This window comes from Vanessa atalanta, chromosome 13 (genome assembly GCF_905147765.1).
Source record: "Vanessa atalanta chromosome 13, ilVanAtal1.2, whole genome shotgun sequence".
Taxonomy (NCBI): domain Eukaryota; kingdom Metazoa; phylum Arthropoda; class Insecta; order Lepidoptera; family Nymphalidae; genus Vanessa; species Vanessa atalanta.
This window is the reverse complement of record NC_061883.1, coordinates 7,440,015-7,460,150: the sequence shown is the minus strand read 5'-3', so window position 1 is coordinate 7,460,150 and position 20,136 is coordinate 7,440,015. Positions and strand designations below refer to the sequence as shown.

Sequence of the window (20,136 nt, the reverse complement as noted above, 5' to 3'; positions counted from 1 at the left end):
AAATAAAACTAGAGTTATTTAAAAACGAATTATATTAGTACACTACGAACAGCGCCGTATTTACATGATCGTTATATTGTTAGAGAAATGTAACAACAACATCATTATTGTATGTTTAGGCACGTAAACATCGAACAATTTCCTTAAATTTTAAATATAACATTAGGAATAATGATGCCCGACTTTACGTACACACGGATATAGTAAGTAAACAACAAGATACTTCAACATGGGCATACGGATCGCTATAACACCTACGCAAATATTTATTCTAATCTAATTGTAACTCTTGTAACCCAAACCATTAACAGACTGCTTTAATTTCATTCAATTTTGTTTTTGGGAGCAAATGTATAAAAAAAAGGACACCCAGAAAGTGTTATTCATAACAGTTCATCCTATTATTATAAAATAAAAAACATGTTTTGAAGAAAATTGCGCATATTTCTCTCATTTCAACAAAATAAAAACATACATTTTATAAGTATATTTTCGGAAAATAAATTATATCAGAGATACACACAATTTGCGCTGGTCTGTTAATGCATTGAGTCAACGTTTGAAGTCCAAAAGGCGCAAAATTTGTTTTTGAAATTCTGTAAAATCAATATAGTACAAGAGGTGTCATAGTATTTTAAATCACGACATTTAGATTCTTTAATAATTACAGCTTTCGACATCCCACAAAATTTACTGGCCACATATCAGATATTTTTTACATGATTTTTTTGTGTTATTGTCACAAATAAGTTCATATTCAAAGATGGATAAATAGGATTTTAAATATATTACCTTTATTAATCAGCAAAATTGGAACGAGCAAGCAAGTATCTCAATGATAAACACTGCGTATCACAGACTAACAGAAATATAACCAACAACCTAACGTTACTACATATATGGCACTAAAACACTAACTTGAGAGATAAGAATAAGAGTAGTTAAGGCAGTTTTTTCAGTGACTTACATTCAAGCGTCCTTGCTCGTCGTAACAAATTAATGAATTCGGAAATTATAAATCGATACAGCGACTGGTCCTCATCCATCGTGTTACATTTCAATGACAATATAAACGAATTTATAAACTATTGGGTATTTCAACAAAATAATCCCGCAATAAAAATGAATAATACTCGGTAATAACAATTCAAAGTGATCATCAACGAAAGGGACAAGATGGCAGTAGCACCAGTATAAATTTTCAGCGACGCGCTCGTCTCGGACTCACAACCAAAACTTATTGCTATTATCACTACGAGAAATTGCACTACTCTGGGTGTCCGTGTTACTGAGTGGACCGAAACAGACCAATCTGCGCGATTCGAACAAAACATTCAAACGATTGCACATGCACGAAATTATTGCACTCTGCGATTTATAAAATAAAACTTAATCATACATATTTGATCGAAACGATATTCTCAAAATTAGACTAATAAAAAAAATCTACATCAAACCTTAGCACACTATTCACTACGGCATACCTCGACATTAAGGAACAATAAAATATGATCGATCGATAATCGTAAACCCCGCTCTACACTTAGTTCGCGAATCACTTGCGAAAGCCGGAAGGGTCCCGCGACATACATAGACTCCACTCACGCGTAGTTTAGCATATTTCATTTTACGGTATCGTATATCACTTTCTATCTCTGGTCCATTCGTTAGTCCAGACCGTCTTATAGGGTACGGTTATGTAAGGTAAACCCATTTAAATACATAAATAATCAGAGTGAGCTACTCTAACGTTCATCTTGGCCTAGCGACCCTTACCGTGAAACTACCGCGATCATAGCGAGCGTGGAGCGTTGAGTCGCGCCGTGACTCACGCACTAAGTGGGGAGCGGCCGTAAAAGTAAAGTAAGAACATGGGGCGAGGTGGAGCTGTTTCTAGTTTCAACTCTCGGCGCCGTTCAGCGTGTCTTTCAGGTCCTTGAGCACGGCCGCCTGCTCGTCGCTCTCGCTCTTCTCCTTCACGCTCGCCTCGGCTAAGCCCGGTATCGGCAAGTCTTTCAACTGTCTTTTTTCAATCTCCGCTTTGAACTGCTCTATGTCTTGAGGGCTGTAATCAATAATACGATTACATTTTCGCATCCACAGCGCTTTATGTCGACGTTTACTTTCTAAAAGTAGTATTGTTAAATACCAAAGTAAATATTTCAACAAAAAATTAAACTCTAATATTTTAAATATGGAATTTCACGTTGTTTATTGATCGAAGTGAATATAGAACATGCCACGTATAACATCATGTTTTAAGCGGTCTAAACGGCGGTAATCTGTATAAACTAACGTTATATACATTTTTACTATTGGTTCTTTATAGTGTTGGATATTTAATTTTCTTGTTAATCCTACTCTTTGAGAGCAACTTGCGTATAAGTCACTGTGAATTTTCGATTCAAATAATTTAATAAAATCTATGTAGATTCAACCGCTGAAAAACGCTGAGCAAAATGTGTGGGTGTGCTTACCTTATCTGTACGAATAGGATGCCGTTGATGAGGTTGAGCATGTCGATGACGGAGGCCATGGCCGGCGGCTGGATGTGCAGCGGCGCAGGGTGGTGGTGTCCGCGCGCGTAGGCCTCCGCCAACCGCTTCTGCAGCACCACCGCCTGCTGCGTAAGGTGGCGCAGGCACTCCGACGACTCACGGGTCTTTTCGTGTTTCTCGCCTAACTGTATTCGTAATTTAATATTTTTATATTTTTACTTTGCCAGACACATGGTTCAGGTCGGGTAGAATAGAGCTTTTGTTCAGGGTATTCATTAATCGAGCGTAATATGATCGAGTGTATCCTTTGTAAGTTACATACAGCATGAATGAAGTAGTTTAGTAATTGACGAGAGAGATATATATGTATACAATGGGCATACCAGCTGCTTGTAGATGGAGTAGGTCTCCTTCTCGTGCTGCAGCGCGGCGCGGAAGTCCCCGAGGCAGGACAGCGTGCGCGCCAGCAGATGGCGCGCCACGGCCGCCTTGAGCGAGCGCGCGCCGTGCGTGGCGCCCGTCACGCGCAGCCCGCGCTCCGCGAAGCGCAGCGACAGCTCGTACTCGCCCACCGCGTGCAGGATCAGCGCGATGTTGCTCTGCCGCGCGCCCCGAGACAGATACAACTTTACTCCTCCATTCGATTCAATTGAAGCGTCTGATACTTCAAACTAACTGTCAAACTTAACATCACGTAGCGACTGACCCCAAAAAAAACTGAATTTTATTTTTAATTCTGCCCGTATTTTTTTTTTGATGTTTCAAAATTATAAATGTAAACAATTGGATTATTTTACAGAGAATTCAATAATACCATTTAGACTTCATTTAATAAAAATCGACTGAGTCATCGCTCAGAGTGGGTATATTTTAAGCATGCTTATGGGAATTGATAAAAAAATTGTCCTCCAAGATAGAATATTAAATTACATATAAAACTAGTGGGAATTATAGTTATTACTTCCCTTTCAATTTGAAACGAACACAATTTTAACTGATAAGAGTACTTACATCCAATAAAGCCATCTCTGGGTGATTTTCACCACATACTAGGAGAGCGAGGTAGCGAGCACGGTACAGCAGTTTAAGCGCAGTGCTCACTTGTCCGTTAGCGAAGCAGTAAAGCGCCAAATGTGACTAAAACATAGTAATCATAGTATAAACGTATATTCAATAACTCTTAAACAAGTATCCATATCAAAAAACACTTTATATTCATTTTAAAGTAATTTTTGATATAGTTGGTATTTTTTTTGTATAAAATATCAATTAAGCATAAAATGCATAAATGATGTATAGAAATATATAAAAAATGTATAACTTCTTTATATATTTGATTATAAAATATTATTACAAACTGGTATCTTAATATTTATTTTGTATCTCGTTAAAAATGCTGATTAGAAAGACGAATTAAATATAATTTCGATTTTTCAAGAATCAATCCAAATTTTTACCAAGTTCCAAGACAATAATATACAAACATTTAATCACGTTTGTAGATTGTATTTAAATATTAACAAATTTAGAAAAAGTACATGTGTGTTATTTTAAACTCACATATTCCGTGATAGTGTAGGGGTGATCGATCCCATTGACCCTCTCGGACATGAGAACGGCCTTTTGCTGGTAGGCCATGGCGTCCCTGTGCTCGCCTGTCACGTAGCACAGACGAGCCACCATGCGGAGGCACTGAGCGATTTCTCCGTGCATGGCGCCGTACACGTTGTTTAGAAGATTGAGAGCCTCCGCTATCAACTCGTGGCCCTCGGACACTGCGCCGGCTTGGATTTTATTTTGACCCGTTGTGTAGAAATTGTACGCGTCAGATGCCTGAAATATACAGTTGAATTATTATTTTTAAATCAAATATAAATCCGCCTAAACTAAAATAGAACACATCAAATATTCTTACCCTTGGATTGATATGTTTGACGACGGGGAAAATATTCATAATGTCTGATCCTGAGAATGTTGTTTTATTTTTACTTTCAAAGTCGTACTCTCGCAACAATACTTGTAACCCAACTTTTAATGCAAATGACCTGAAATAAATAAAGGACAAAAAAATTATAACATTTTAAAATTTTCGAGAGACATAAATCAAATAAACGGTTATAACATACCTTAACAGTGATATTTTTTGAAGGGAGTATTTTTCAATCACGACATCCATGCCCTCAGCGTTGAGTTCATAGCCCCAGTAGGCCTGAAAAATTAATCATGAAATAAAATTATCGTGTTAATGAAATCAAGAACTTCATATATTATAATAAAACAAATTTCAAGTCATCTGCTTAATTAATTAACCAACCTTGAGTTCCTGTTTAATTTGTGCGAACAACGCCTTGGGAGTGAGGTTCTGCCAGTCTGGCGAGGGTGGCGGGGAAGAGGGCGAGGTGTGATGTGTTTTCTTAGCCCTGCGCCCTCTCGACCGCGGTCCTGCCTTCGCTGGAGCTTCGGCGACACTAGCGGCGGGGTTTTGGCAAGCTCCGAGGAAACAATTTAGGAAGTGTGCAACCGCAGCGCCCGTGCACATGGCCTCACAACCCTAATAACAATTATACGATTATATCATCCATAATTCTATTTGAAAATACCTACTTCATATTTAAGGAAATAATTTTAAAAATCAATACAGCGTTAAATCGTTACAAACCAACCACTCACATAGTAAAAAAGTTACCTTAGATAAGTATAGAATGCAAAAGCAGTGCAATCCGAACCTGCAGATAGGGCGTGTAGACGTGCTTGGCGGCGCGCAGCAGCAGCTCGGCCACGGCGATGGAGTGCAGGTAGGCGAGGCTGGCGTGCGGCTGCAGCGCCACGGCCACGCGGCCCAGGTAGCGCACGTTGATGCCGCGCGCGTGCAGCGCCTCCGTCAGCCCCGCGCCGTCCATGGGCGCCGACGTGTGCTCCAGGCACTCGCGCACCTGTGCGCACGCCACCGTTTTAATTTAATTCTTCTCGGTAGGATCTAATATCCGAATGCGTGGTAGCTTTATATTTTATTCTACACTGTAACCTTTAAAACGCAAGCAAAGCCGCGATAACTAGTATTGAATAAAATAAAACATTCATATTTTGTATTCATGTTATGTATGTTAATTCATATCAAAATAAAAAATAACGAGTTTTTTTGGGATTTCATTGTAATCAATTCAAGATATCCAGCTCAGCCCCATTTTTCTCATATTTCGAACCAATACATCTTATGTTTTTATTAGCCAAGAATTATTGTAAATTTTCGACTATATACTTTACAGTTTTAGTCAATTAGTATGCTAATAAACTGTAATGTTCTTACGAAGGCAGGAATTTGTGTGGTGAGCAAGAAGGCTGCGGCTTCTTTGACCAGGTGGCGCTGCTTGGCCAGCTGCTCCGGAGTGGCGGCGTGTTTGATGCCCGCCGAGTACACGTCGGGGTTGAATCTAACGTCGAACTCGGACTCCTTGAGCGAGGCCACCGCCCGAGCCGCCGCCGCTACCACTGCACGAGAACGCTCACCAGCTGAAAACGTGCTCATATATTTAGTTCATCAATACATTTGTGTTTAATAAAATTCTTATGATCAATATCTATGTATATAAGGCATTTATTAATAAATAATGAACTCACAATCATTTTCTGGCTTGTCGCCGCTGCATATCGAATCCGTTATACTCTCCACTATTTTCTTCGCTACATCAGTATCGATTTCGGAATAGTTTTCGTTGAGCAATATTTCATCATCCTTCTCTTTTGTCTCCGCACTCCCGGCTGCTTCTGTTTCCTTGGCTTCGGCTTTTTTGGCAGTGTCTAGCTTATCTTTCTTTTGTTTCTTATCCTTAGTTTCCTTCTCTTGGCTTTTATTATCCCTCTTAGTTTCTTTTTCAGTCTCTTTAGCCTCTTTTTTATCATTTTCTTTATTAGCTTCAATCGATTTTTGTTCTGAAGTCTTGCGCTGCCGTTTCGCACTTAGCTGTTGTAGGTGGAATGCAGCGTAGCGTATGAACATGAAGTAACGTGCCCTAAACAACAATTTAGATATGTATTTTCATTGAAGAAAAAAAAAATTAATTTTATACTCATATTTGCTTATATAAAATTACTTACTCGACAAAACTATCAACTAATTCCTGTCTAAGGCAACACAATTTGTGCTTATGTATAATAGGGAAGCCCATAGACTTAATATCTTCCCTTAAATCATCATCGTCCACTGGAAAAGAAAATAAATCATTTTTACATATCTATAAATTCTTTTTATCTATATTTAGACAAAAAAAAAATATAAAATTACAATATATTTGTAACAATAAACATGAATGATATAAATAATTGAATAACTCACATTGCAGGAAATTAACATCGGGAGGAAATGTGCGCAGAAGGTCCAGAATGTAGTGTCTGCCATCGTTGCCGATAATGCCTTTACACTCAACGCTGGAGCACAGTTCCACCGTTTCTCCATTCGCACTCACAACTGAGTGAGGCATTATCTTTAGCTGCTGCCCGGCTTTGCTTAACTAGGAAAAACATTACATATTGTTGAAGAGCATTGTCTAAAAAACTTAAGTTATATCTTACTTATATATAATATTTTATTCCCAGCCCATATATTTAAATGTAAAATAAAAATAGAGTCATGCAATCAAAGTAAAACCTTATATTTATTTTTCTTTTTACAATTGAACGCCGGGTAACGCACTATGGTGCTCTGCCAAATAATTCGTATATCTTCTGATGTGCGTCATCTCGATACGATATGATACATTGTACATTTTAATTGCATTTAATTATAGAAGCATAACTTCTTAAACGATCGAAGGAATAAAACTATATTATTGATTTGCTGTATTCCATCCACTGCTTGGTAAAGCATATTGCAATCGAAGGTAATAGACAAATTCTATACATAAAGAGGGCATAACAACTAACAACAGCATGCAGACTCACCAGCTCCATATACTTGGGATGTGAGAGCACGGTGGTCCCGAAGTCGATACTGCCGTAGACGACGCTCTGCTCCTGCTCCTTCTCCAGGATGCCGGGGATGATGGACTGCGCCGTGACGCGGTACCCGCGGTAGTCCACCACCACGGTGCCCAGCGTGTGCAGGCCGGCCGTGTCCACCGCGCTGTACACGCGCACGCCTTGCAGGTCGTTGCGCTGCGGGCACGCTCACGTCTACACATTCTACTCAATCGTAGGCCATACGGAATATACTCATTTTAAGGCCAGAGGAGCGCCTCGGCTGGGCCTTGTGTGGCGCCTTGATACAAAAATTAAAAGCGATTATCAACATCGATTTAATATATATACATGTTTTAAATTAATTAGTGGTGTAGTTACCGGTGCGACAAAAGCTGCTGCATCCCCGCCAAGGTCTTTGTAGTGATCGCGAACATCGAAGCCAAGCGAGAAAAATATATTGTTCCAAATGAACATTTGCATCTTCGGCTCTTCGCCCGGATTTATTGCCATCACGTTGCCGTCGACCACGGCCATCGCACCGCGGGTGGCCGCCGCCACAAAGTCACTGTGCACCTAGAAAAATTACAATTTAATAAGTAAATGACGTCCTGCCCGAACTCGAATAAAATTAAGAAATGTTATTTTTTTATAAATTCGAAATAAGAATCCAATGTAAATTTTTATTAGAAGGTATCATGCTATTTTGTATTTTATTTGGTATTTTAACCAGATCGATTTAATTTCAGAATCCTTTGAGTTTCTCTCTGGACAGTACCGAGCAGTCCGCAGAATGCTTATTTTATTTATGGTATGTTTACGTTTTGAGCGTTGCATCGAAGGCAATGAGGGCAGGATTTAATAACTCGAGTTTAATGAAGACTAATCTCTTTTTAGCCCAGTTCTGATGTGAACACTGGACATGCCTGCCGCCACCGGTGCTCGAAGAGGGGCACTGACCTTGAAGATGGCGCGCTCGCGCAGCAGGCGCTCGGGCAGGGTGGCGCGCGGCAGCTCGCGCGTGGTCTGCAGCTCCTCGTTCCAGTCGCGCGTCTGTCCCGGGATGTGCTCCTCGTAGCCCAGCTTCGAGGAGAACGCTGCATTTGAAGGGAACTTGGTTAAACTTACAGTTATCGAGCTCGCATATACTCTTTGGTTGTCAGTAAGCAGGTCACTGCAACTAATTATTTTTCTTAAGTATAAATCTAAGTATAAATCTTCTAAGATGGCATTACTCATAAGATACCATAGCTAATCAGTGACTGTTAATAACGGGAAATAATATCGGTTGACTTTTTATTAGCAATTAAAATAAAAGCAACGATATTGCATATTATATACAGTTGTACTCACTATCTTCTGCTCGGATAGCGTCCACCGTATGGTCCAGCATCGGCGACGCCCATTGATAAACTTGATATGGCGTGGCGACTCTTTCGAACGGATGTTTCTGCATTCGCCTTTTTTGTACGAGAGCGAAGTTTCGCTTGAACGCGGGAGATACAATGCTAAGTAGTTCTATTAGGGAATGACAGAGTAAGGACGGGTTGAATGGGCGAGGGTTGAACACTTCTTCGGTGGATCTGTAACGAACAAATACATATCCCTTAGAGAATAAACATGACTGTTAAAGTCTACTTAGCTGTAGACACATCTTAGCTTCGGTTTTATTTTTAACATAAAAAAACAATTACTGATTGAGGTAGAAACCACGCGGACAAGCCGTTATGTGGAAATGGCGATCTTCCAGTGTAACGACATGAAGGTACAGTAAGTCGCCACACATTTTACGCGGTCCCGGCGGTGGATTCCAGCCCGACGTTGTTAGAACCTATTGAAAAAAATAATTACTGTATATTATCATCATAACAATGGCTGCATTTGTGGCTTGTTATCTAATCAAATAAACTATACTAACCTTTAAGCACTGTGGAGCCTTGTTTTCTTTAGTGAGCCCAGGATGTAGGGACAATAGGGGCCGCTCTGTGCTACCAGGCATTATGTAGTCGGGAGGGGTGCAGTCTACACTTTCAGGACGAGACTTTTTCTTTTCTGTCAAATAATTGACACATTGCGCATCAATGTAATAATTGGGAATAAAAATAAACACTTTTTTATGTGAATGGATAAAAATATAACAAATATAAAATATATAAATACCTAGTATATCTCCCTGTGTGATAACATTCAGAAAAGCAAGGGAGCTGCATTCTTGACCGGCATATGCATCAACGTAGTCTATAGACTTAAGAAGATCACGAACATGGCGTACGTGGATCCGAGCTTCGCGCATTGTGTACGGCTCCTCTACTACCTTTAAAATTTAAATAAAATATTATTTTATGTAAATGAAATGAGTGTAAATTCCAAATGTATTTATTGAATTTAAATATTAGAAAGCAATACCTTTATTACTGAACCTTCTTTGAGGCCTTCAATATTCTTTAATTCAGCAAAATTGTCTAATGTTACACCATCCAATTGAAGCGAAAAACATGTCCTGTGACATGTGTCTTCGCGATCCATAAGTACTTGATGTATTTCTTGTACAAGCTCCATACTTGAAACCTGAAGAAACATAAAGTTTTATTAATTCACATATAAAATTTTATATTTTCCTATCAAAACAAATACAGTTAATTTTGTAATTACCTGAATATCCAATGGTTCAGCTCGTGGGCTAACAATTTTAACAGTGAATCCCATATCCTGTATAAACACAACTTCAGCATCACGCTTCTTTTCATCTCCATCCTCACTCGGTGAAGACTCCCTTTCTTTGTCACCGTTAACGACTGTATTTGTGTCGTCTTTTGCTTTGTCAGTTTCATTTTCGGATTTCTTTACGATTTTCTCATCTTTTTTATCCTCAGTTATATTTTCGACTTTAGACATTTTCTTTTCGACTTCCTTATTTTTCTCCATAGAGTTATTCTTTTTTTTATCCTTTTTCTTGTTACCAACTGTCTTAGGATCAATAACTTTTATAGGTAACTCTGGAGTTAAAATTATATCATTAATTTCATCTGAATCACTGTTAATTCCATTAGAAACTATTTTAGTATTATCACTACTACTAATATCACAATCTGAAACATTTTTTGGGTCACCATTGACAACATTTACATTTTCAGTTCCGTTTATAATTGGTTCTTTGGTACTCGTTTTATCTTTATTATTATCGTCATCACTCGATAACGATCTTTCTCCATTTACTTGAGTAGTGGAATTGCCGGATTTAGATTGCAATGATTTTTCACTACTGGTCTTTGATTTAGGACAATCTGTTAACGAACAAGTAATAGCAAGTGGTTATTAAGTACTTAAAAGTCATCTTCATGGAAATAGTATTATCATATTTTATTTTGATTAAGATGTTGCTTAGAAACAAACCTGTGTTTTGCGGAAATTGCGGGGGTGAGTTATTAGTCTGCGGCGAGGGTGCCTTACGTGCAGCGGCTGCGTAGGAGACACGCGGCAACGTGCCGTTTCCACCACCGCCTTCGTCATCGGCGCGGCCGTTTGGAGTACTAGCGTGACCATTACTACATGTTACTGCTTTTAAACTAGCGCTCATTTCTTTCTTTGTTTTATTCCCCTTCTCGGTTTTAGCAGCTAATAATAAAGAGAAAACATGTTAATATGTTATTATAATAAAATACTTCTTACAACAAGAATTATTACATCACAACATTTTTATTAATAAGTGTTTAACTATATTTATGAGTTAAAATTCATAAAGTTCGTCTATACTCCTATTTTTTTACCGTTACTATTCTATAACTAAACATATCATACAAGCACGAAGTATAGTTGATAATTGATTTTTGAGTTAAACTCATACTAGTAGCGGACAAAGCGAAGTTCGAGGCAAATCAGAAATCGAGCACGCATGTCTCGTCCCGTGACTAGTGAACACGTGGTCAGCGCTGGCTAGACGCCAAATATCTCCAGCGACGAGTCAATAATAGATGGCTACGGGATGCCGCCAACAATAGACGCCATCGACGCTACCAACGTTCGTTCAGTTACTTGTACTTTAATACTTTAATGAAACAAAAGCTAATTATATTATACATATTTTTTTAGATTTAATTATCATTTACTTATAAACATTTTTTTACGTCTTTAAATAAAAATGAGCTCGACTTTATTATAAAATCGTCTTTCAATTGTTTGTTTGACCCACATTTTCATCATCAATTTAACAATGTGAACTTAAAAGTAGGTGTGAACTGCGTATATGCGATAAGAAGAGATAAACAAAAATCATCATAGAGATAATGAGAAACAATAAGGCTCATTTTAAAACAGCTTCATAAAAATTACACGACTCATTACAAAAAGCGTATATCGTGCAAGAATAAGCGAAGATATCAACCGAAATGTTGATTTTATCTTCGTCGCCGTTACTAAACAAGATAACAGCGGTGAGGCGCCCATGCCAGATATTAAATCAAAATTCCTGATAAACAGACGTTGACACGATTTCTTCCCTTGCGCGTGGATACTATCGTTCAACGAACGCGCACAACTGAAATTTAGATGAGCTCTATAACATATTAGAGAATCATTTCTAGTAAGAGTATCTATACAATATATTATAATTATAATTGAAATATATCTGTATGTACTTTCGTGCTAATCACCGAAATTCATATTTTCAATCCATTTTACCAATAGACATGTTAATTAACGATGAAAGTTTAGATATTTATAAAAAAATATATGCAAATGAAATAGTTATCATGATATTTTTCTATTGAGAGTGTTAAAAGCGGGCCGTCTGAGAGCTTCCATAGCGTACGCTGTGTAAATCAATAAACTCATACAAAAATAATCTCTCAACCAGTCGGCTACACTTTGTACCTAATCAGCGTTGAGAAGCCGGGTCGGGTCGGCTAGTCTAATTTAAAAAGAAAAGTCAAAGTATTCTGAATGTTATTGCAACCTATAATTTTGCTATAAATCTAGATATTTTTTTTAAGAATAGGAGAGTCGGATGAAGGTGATACCCATAATTAGACACCGAATGAGTTGTTCTATGAAGCAATAAACTACAAAAAATCTATATAAAAGGTTCACAAGTAGAAGGTCATAAGTATCTTGTAAAATTCGGGCGACTCACTGACACTATCTTGTAGTTTTGCTTTTAGATTGATTGTACTTCGTTCGCAAACTAGAAATAAGTGTATAAAAAAGACTTAGGATAAACCAACTTGTAAGATATCCTTCTCAATTTAAAGCAAAATGTATATAGCTTAGTGTCTGACACTCTTTGACAGCTGGTCTACATTTATTTATCAACTCAATCTCTATCTTCACACAAAAAGCCAACCTCTCTTAAGTCAACTATCCCATATTATCATTTTTTTATGTTTCTGACGTCAAACCGCATAATGGTAAATGTTGATTTTGAATTCAGATAAACAGTATGTCGTTGCTTACGGCCTGAACATTACCGATCGATGAATTATGCAAAGAAACCTCCACGTTGCGCTCGCACCGATCCCCTGAATATTTAACCTTTAACTGCCAGGTTATAATATTATTTCTTTCCTTGGCCTTAGTTTTTCTTAGATAGTCTTTAAAAAAATCAATTTAGCAATAAATTATGACTTTAATAAAAAATACTTTAAATAAATTTTGACACGTTATTTACGAGAAGCGTTGACAAATAGGTCATGACGTTTATTTTTTTTCCATACGTTTTTAACTTTATTTTATCTTTACCGTACAATATCTTATTTACGTTTTATCAACAAGTACGTATATAGTTTATTCTAATTTATGTTAAATAAGCTTATTATGTGAGCAAAAGTCACGAATAGATATGGAATAACACATATAGGCAGTAGCTATATAAACATATTATATCAATTATTATTTTCACGTAATATATTGCTGAAGAATATACAGATTTTAATTGGCTAGACTACGTTTTTTCCATTTAACATCTGAATGAAATCAATTAGGACTGAACAAAGACATGAGAGATGTTTGTAATTATCTGAAGACTAATAGGATATGTAGAAATCGATAACAATTCGTTTAATTTCTTACAACTCGTCTTTGATTACTCTTAGTCGCAGAGATGTAAATAGTGAGGGTCATTACTGCAACAATAAAGCAGTATCATATTATGTCCAAAGCGCATAGCGACCACTCTAAATGACGTTACGCAAGACGAGCCAGAATTTTGTCGGTTGGCCACACGCCGATGCTGGCACTTGGTTAGATTGACATTATACAGATATTTATTTTTTATTTATTATCTAAACAATTGAAGTTTTACCGTGAATAATTTGATAATGAAAACAAGGTCAGTAAGAGAAATTTACGTTAAAATTCTTTAAAAATTATTTCTTAACATAAATATCCTACCAGAACACTTTATATCACATTAAACACCTTGAAGATTTCAATATGGATATTTTATTAATTAGTAACTATCTTTGAACGTCATATTCTATAATAAAATTAATGTTTGTATGTTTCTATACCTTCCAAAGCTATTTATCCAATTTTGATGATAGTTTGACAAGTTGTTCCTCGTACGCCCGAGAAGGTTCCTAGGCCAAAAATACTATATTTTTATCTTTGTGTGTATTGTCTCCAATTACAAAGGTTTATGCAGACTAGTGTTTACTATAAAGAAGCAGATCAATTATGTTACCTTCAGAGTTTTAGCCAAGGTTCTTCTCTAAAATAATTCAACAATAATTTGCATAATATATTGTTACTACTAATAATTGAACAATCTATTTATCTTTGTTTGCTTTGGATAAAACGTTATAGACGTTGTTGTATTAAATATCTAAAACTTAGACGTTTCCGTGAAGACAATGTTCAAAATTCATAGTTTTAACATGAATTATTTTACCCATAATATAAAATAATATAGCATATTCCAATCAAAAACAACTGCCATCAGATTGACGCGATCTCATTGGTCAAGACCTTGAATAATCTATGACATTCATTATGGATGTACGAAAAAAGGCGTTTTTAAACGTCAACCAATTTTAAAAGTAAAATTACAGTTGGTATTACAATATAGCTATTAGCAAATTGTATTGAATAAGTAAATCTTAGAATTGTTTATCTTTATTCCTTCTTCGATCGGACTAAGCAATCAATGTTCAATTTGTTAGATTTCACTCCACGACATTATTCGATATTTTTATTTGTCTACATTTTAGGCAAATGGTTTAATTTTTTGCAATTTAAATATCTTTACTTTTTGTCTAAGGAATAATTAGATTTTAAATCTACAATACCTTACAATCATACGCCAAGAAATTACCTACAAATGTTATAATACCCATTCTGGGTTAAAAGTTCGACAACAGAAAATTATTTTCTTTATTTTCGATGCCGTTCATGGAAAAACATATTCTGAAACTTGTAACTATTATGATCAAAGGTAAAAACGTTTGGTTTAAAACTGTGACTCACGAGTTATGTTCAAAATTTCATAAGACGTGTCACTTTACGTCTACTTTATATACAAATTAGTTCGTCACGACTACTAACGGTCACTGGAGTTTACATTTACATCATTACAACATTTACATCTTCAACTACAAATATATATATTATGCAAGTGCAACAATTTAGTATTAAATATGATAATAAAACATTAATAAATAATTCATACGAAGTTTCATGCATCATTCTTGTATAATGGACACGCACGGTATAGCCTTTAATTCTTTAATTAAAAGCACCGTTCATTTCAACTATACATTTACTAACAGAGACCATAATGTAATACAGTTTTATAATGATTCCATTATAAAACGATATGATATAAAATCTGAAACAATGGGCTTTTAAAATCACATAAATTGCTTTTGCCAGTTTGTGACATATACTAGAATATCATTGATTCTTTACGTATTACATAAATACTCATAGAATGCATACGTATTTTTAAACAGATTTCTTACACCTAAATTAGTAAAACAACTGATTAATCGAAGTAGTTAAAAAGCGTCAAATAGCTTAAATATTTTGTCAACGTTGAACCCTTGTTGTTAGAACCGATAACATTCTTATCACTAAAGCAAGAATCACACATAAAATCTTATCGTTTACACTATAACAAGTCCTATCAATCTTAGACCTGTCAACGCAATTTTTCCCAGCTAATGCGTTAAATTAAAAAAAATGTTGTTGATTTCATTTTACATTACTTTCATTTCTATAATATCCGTCGTATTAAGTATTTCAATGATCAATACCTTTTTAAAGACTTATTTTAGGTACAGAGAGCCTAGTTATTGTTTTGTTAAACAAGTTACAATCAAAGTACATACATCGATTTAATTACGTTGACATTGCATAGCCTAAGTCAGTATTGAATATCACTACTGCACTTTACAACGTAACAACAATAAATAAGTTAAAGTGTAATATTAATAAACCGATCTAAATGGCACTTCATTCAATAACGATTGCAATATCACGAGTCCGATGTTACTAGATTCTAGAAAAATAATTGTTTATATTATTAATTATTGCACTTAAATAGGTAAAATAGCTTTTATAGGGCTAATTAAGGGCAATTAAAACTAATAAGTCGGCTGGCTCATAACTTTTACATCATATGTAGTAAGTATTGCATCCACTACACGTTCATAAACAAAGTTTCGTTGTAAATGTCACAACAGAGAAGCTGTCGGCATAGCTAACAACAATATTGTTTTATTAAATTAGAGCAAAAAGAGCCGATAGACTTATTAATATAAATATGAATATGTATAACTTAGATTCGTATTTAGGAGTATTTGCCTACTTTGTAAAAAAAAAAGAAAATCTACTCTAATCTACTTATCGTCATATCGGATATTTTTCCATCACAAATTCCACAATCTTGTTTAACTACCCCTTGAAATTTTACACTTTTATAAGTTCGGCACATTATAAGCGAAGGCGAAGTCGCACGAAATGATAATATAAAATATTGTTCTAGAAACGGTATACACGTTTCAAAAGAACAATGTTTTCATAGTTTTTAGAATATAGCGTGAAATCCATGGAACTCACATTGATAGGACTACGCCGACTAGTGATAGGAATTAATGATCTCAACCGTAACGTTGCTATCGAAGACACTGCGCAAAGGTCGGTTCATTCTCTAAAGGTCTAAAGTATACGTCACACAAACGTATCTCTTTAATCTTTATTATTTGACTTTGTATGAATATGAATTATTAATCGGTACCTCTATTACACTGTCTTATTAAACTCTTGACTCTGGCAATACAAACCTGTGTATGCACTGTAACTAGAGATCAGACATAAGTTCAAATTACATATGAAGTTCTACCCTTTAAGCACAAACATTAGCAAGGATATAGTTACTTCCTGTGACTGCTTATTATATGGGATAGTAGATTTCGAATTACCTATTTCACTTTACTAAATTCTCGATTGAGAATACGAAATTGAAAAACATATAGAAACAGTCTATTAAAATGTACCATTTTAAGTGTTGAAAATATCTATATTGATAACAACTTGAATTTAATTAAATATCAATATTTGAAGGAAATACATCCCAGAACATTCGAAAGGTAATAAAATCGGTCGAATTACGTACAAAAACGATTACATTATTTGATTAGGCTGCTCTGAGAAATTATTAACTAACAAAAAAATTAAAAGTATATAATATGTATTCATTAGTTGACATTGTGTCAAAACTGAAATTGTGTATTTCTGCGAGTGGTGCAATAAGTTCAATTGCAAGTAAAAAAAACGTGTTTCTTATTAATTACTCGTAACTCGCGAACGACGATACGTCATAAGGCAAACCTTTGCCATGACATATTATAATAAAATACTAAAATATTTTTAATAATATTAAAAATTTACACTTTGCAACGGAATATACTTAATCCAATTTCTAATAAAGTTTTAGGTTTGATAGAAAAGCTTGTTTTCCATAAAGCAGTAATATAGATCATTTAAAAAAACCCTACCAACTTGGGAGAGAATTTCTCATATGTATAACTCATCAAGTTGTCACCTTGTCACACATGAGGCCCACATGTAAAACATATGTCTTAATTGATTAGGATGACATTAGTGGCATGCTCATGATACATCTATAGGTTAAGAATTGAGAGTTGAAAACAATCATATCATTAGGATGAAATGGAACAAACTTTACTGACAACACATAATAGATATTTTTTTGTTAAATTTTATGTTAGATATGTATAAGATCAACATTTAAAATAATGTGCCTTTACAGTGTTTCCGTAATATATCTTCACAATAAAATAAAATTATAATGTTTTTATATCAAAATCTAATAATAATAATAAAACATTGCAGATGTAGGTACTCGATCTTGAGTTTTAGATAGTAGGAATATTACAGAGATCTTATTTAGAACACATTACAGCATCGGTGGACAGATTTCATATATATGTTTAGAAATAGAGATAGAATGATAAAATGCTAATTCTAAAACTAAGATCTGAAGAAGACAACTTCTGGATCTGTTATGAAAATAGCAATTAAAATTAATCTTACAAATCTATTAAATTAGAATCAAAGGATTAAACCAAGAAAATGTTTTAAAAAAACTACAGTCAATACACTCAGTCAATAGAAGAAATTCAACTGTTATTATGGATCTTATATAGATATTTTAATAGCAGTATGTCAAAATATATAAAGTCATTTTATTTTAGTTACAAAGATTCAAATAAGATATTACATTGTTAGACCATGTATCATGAAAGTATCCAACTACAAATAATAATATATATGTATATAATTTTTTTTCATGTAATTTAATTAACTAAAATTATAAGGTGAGAATAAAATATTAAATATTAGTTTATAAATATGCAAATTAATAAATGGCTAAATAAAAAAGAATATTAAAATGTGTTTTATTAATTCTTAAGTTAGATAACTTTATATCAGTGAGAAATGAGAATCTAATTATTCTTATCAGAGAACACTGACCTATTTTCATGAATGTACAATTAATATATGTATTTTAGATATTACACTGTAGTCATAATAAAATTAACATTTTAAATATATCATTAAGTTCAATATCTTTTTATGTTGCATGTTCGTGTGATGCCTAGTTAACTGGTTCCATTTACTCTAACCTTAATGAGAACCACCTTAAACTAGCTTAAATCACCAGTGAACTGATATGTAAAAAAATCTTTAAAAAATCGCTGAGATTAAGTACTTTCTACTGCTTTCATTACTTTTACTGTCATAACATTTTACATTCATTGATTTGAACGAGATAGGTACTATGTAATATCTAAAAGATGTTGTGTAATGATTTTACGCCTTGGAAAATTTCTCGATATAAAAAAAAAATCAGCTTAATAATATATGTAGCATGCATATGAATTTCAATGTTTAACATGAATTTCGGAGCAATAGCCAATAAAAATAAAATCAATTCTCTTAAAAAATACAGCTTTTAAAAATCTTTCTGACAAATAGAAAAAAATATTAGATCACATGTCTTTCAGTCACATGACTGCAGAATGCAATTGATGTTATTTAAATATATAATTGTATATTTTCAGACTCATTTCGAACTCCAATGTTACATAACTGAGGGCATGACCATTCGAAACTTTACCTTTGTTAACATTCTCGCCACCACTTTTTTCGCTTATACTACTGGTCACTGGACATTTTTTCACTTTTTGCGTAGATTGTTTCGTAGTATTATCATCATTCACTTCACTACCGAGAGCCATAACAACACGAGGAATTAATCCGGCACCGACTGACCGCGACAAGCACGGAACCACACTCAGCTGAAAGAGCACATGCGGTTGAAATAGAGTTCAATTTGCTATAACGTCAATTGAAGTTCGCCTATAATGCGACTAAAGAAGCGAATAATTCGAGGCGTATTGACTTTCCTGTTTTGCCTACCAACGGAATCTTATTGGATAACAATGTCTTATCGAGTAATATTATTTTATATTATGTATAACAAATTCCTGATCTTGATTTTTTTACAGAGTCCAATAAATATCGATTTCAATTAAACATATTTTAAAATAAGTAGCGATGTGTTTAAAAAATATTTTTTAAACATTTTATACTTAAAGCGACATCTAGTGTTTCTAAATGAAGAACTAGAATCAATGACGTCCTTTAAAATGGATGCATTCGTAATAAAGATAAATTATTTACTCGAAATTAAAATAAGAATGTTAATCATATTTATAAAGGAATTACATTTAAATTAATTTAATTTTTTCTTTACCACATGAAAGAGAAATAATAAATGTTGAATTTCATAAATATTTCTACGCACGACAATATTTTAATTATAAATATTATATTCATTCAAGTCGTCTAATAAATTAAATTAAAAATAACTCGTTGAACAGTATGCTAGGTGGGAAGTATTGTAAATAATTAGCATTGTAGCTTACTACAATGCTAATTATTTACAATACTACCTACCACTTAAATGACTTAATTATAAGTCATTAAAGCTCACTACACCGTCTCATACCATGATCACTGTATGAACGTATCAGGAACGAAAAAAGGCTCGATACGGACTATAATGTCCATTAAAATATATTAACAGCGTATAATAGCCGTAAATATTTGATATCTATCGTCAAGCGTAGTATCATCAAAAATAGATTCAAAAAGAATTTGCTAT

The 20,136-nt window shown here is 34.6% G+C and overlaps 1 protein-coding gene across 1 annotated transcript; it reads right to left on the bottom strand.

Moving 5' to 3' along the window:
• Positions 1 to 14: 14 nt before the first annotated feature.
• LOC125068511 (clustered mitochondria protein homolog) lies at positions 15 to 19,311 on the bottom strand. Its single transcript, XM_047677689.1, has 24 exons — positions 19,087 to 19,311; positions 10,845 to 11,066; positions 10,104 to 10,735; positions 9,858 to 10,019; positions 9,612 to 9,765; positions 9,370 to 9,503; positions 9,146 to 9,282; positions 8,805 to 9,034; positions 8,412 to 8,548; positions 7,833 to 8,027; positions 7,437 to 7,649; positions 6,832 to 7,006; positions 6,594 to 6,699; positions 6,117 to 6,508; positions 5,806 to 6,008; positions 5,225 to 5,431; positions 4,813 to 5,049; positions 4,625 to 4,707; positions 4,414 to 4,543; positions 4,059 to 4,331; positions 3,510 to 3,635; positions 2,882 to 3,097; positions 2,478 to 2,683; positions 15 to 2,065 (listed from the first exon to the last, which is right to left on the bottom strand). The coding sequence occupies exons 1-24, from the start codon at positions 19,205 to 19,207 to the stop codon at positions 1,900 to 1,902; spliced, it is 4,857 nt and encodes a 1,618-aa protein (XP_047533645.1). The 5' UTR covers positions 19,208 to 19,311; the 3' UTR covers positions 15 to 1,899.
• Positions 19,312 to 20,136: the final 825 nt, after the last annotated feature.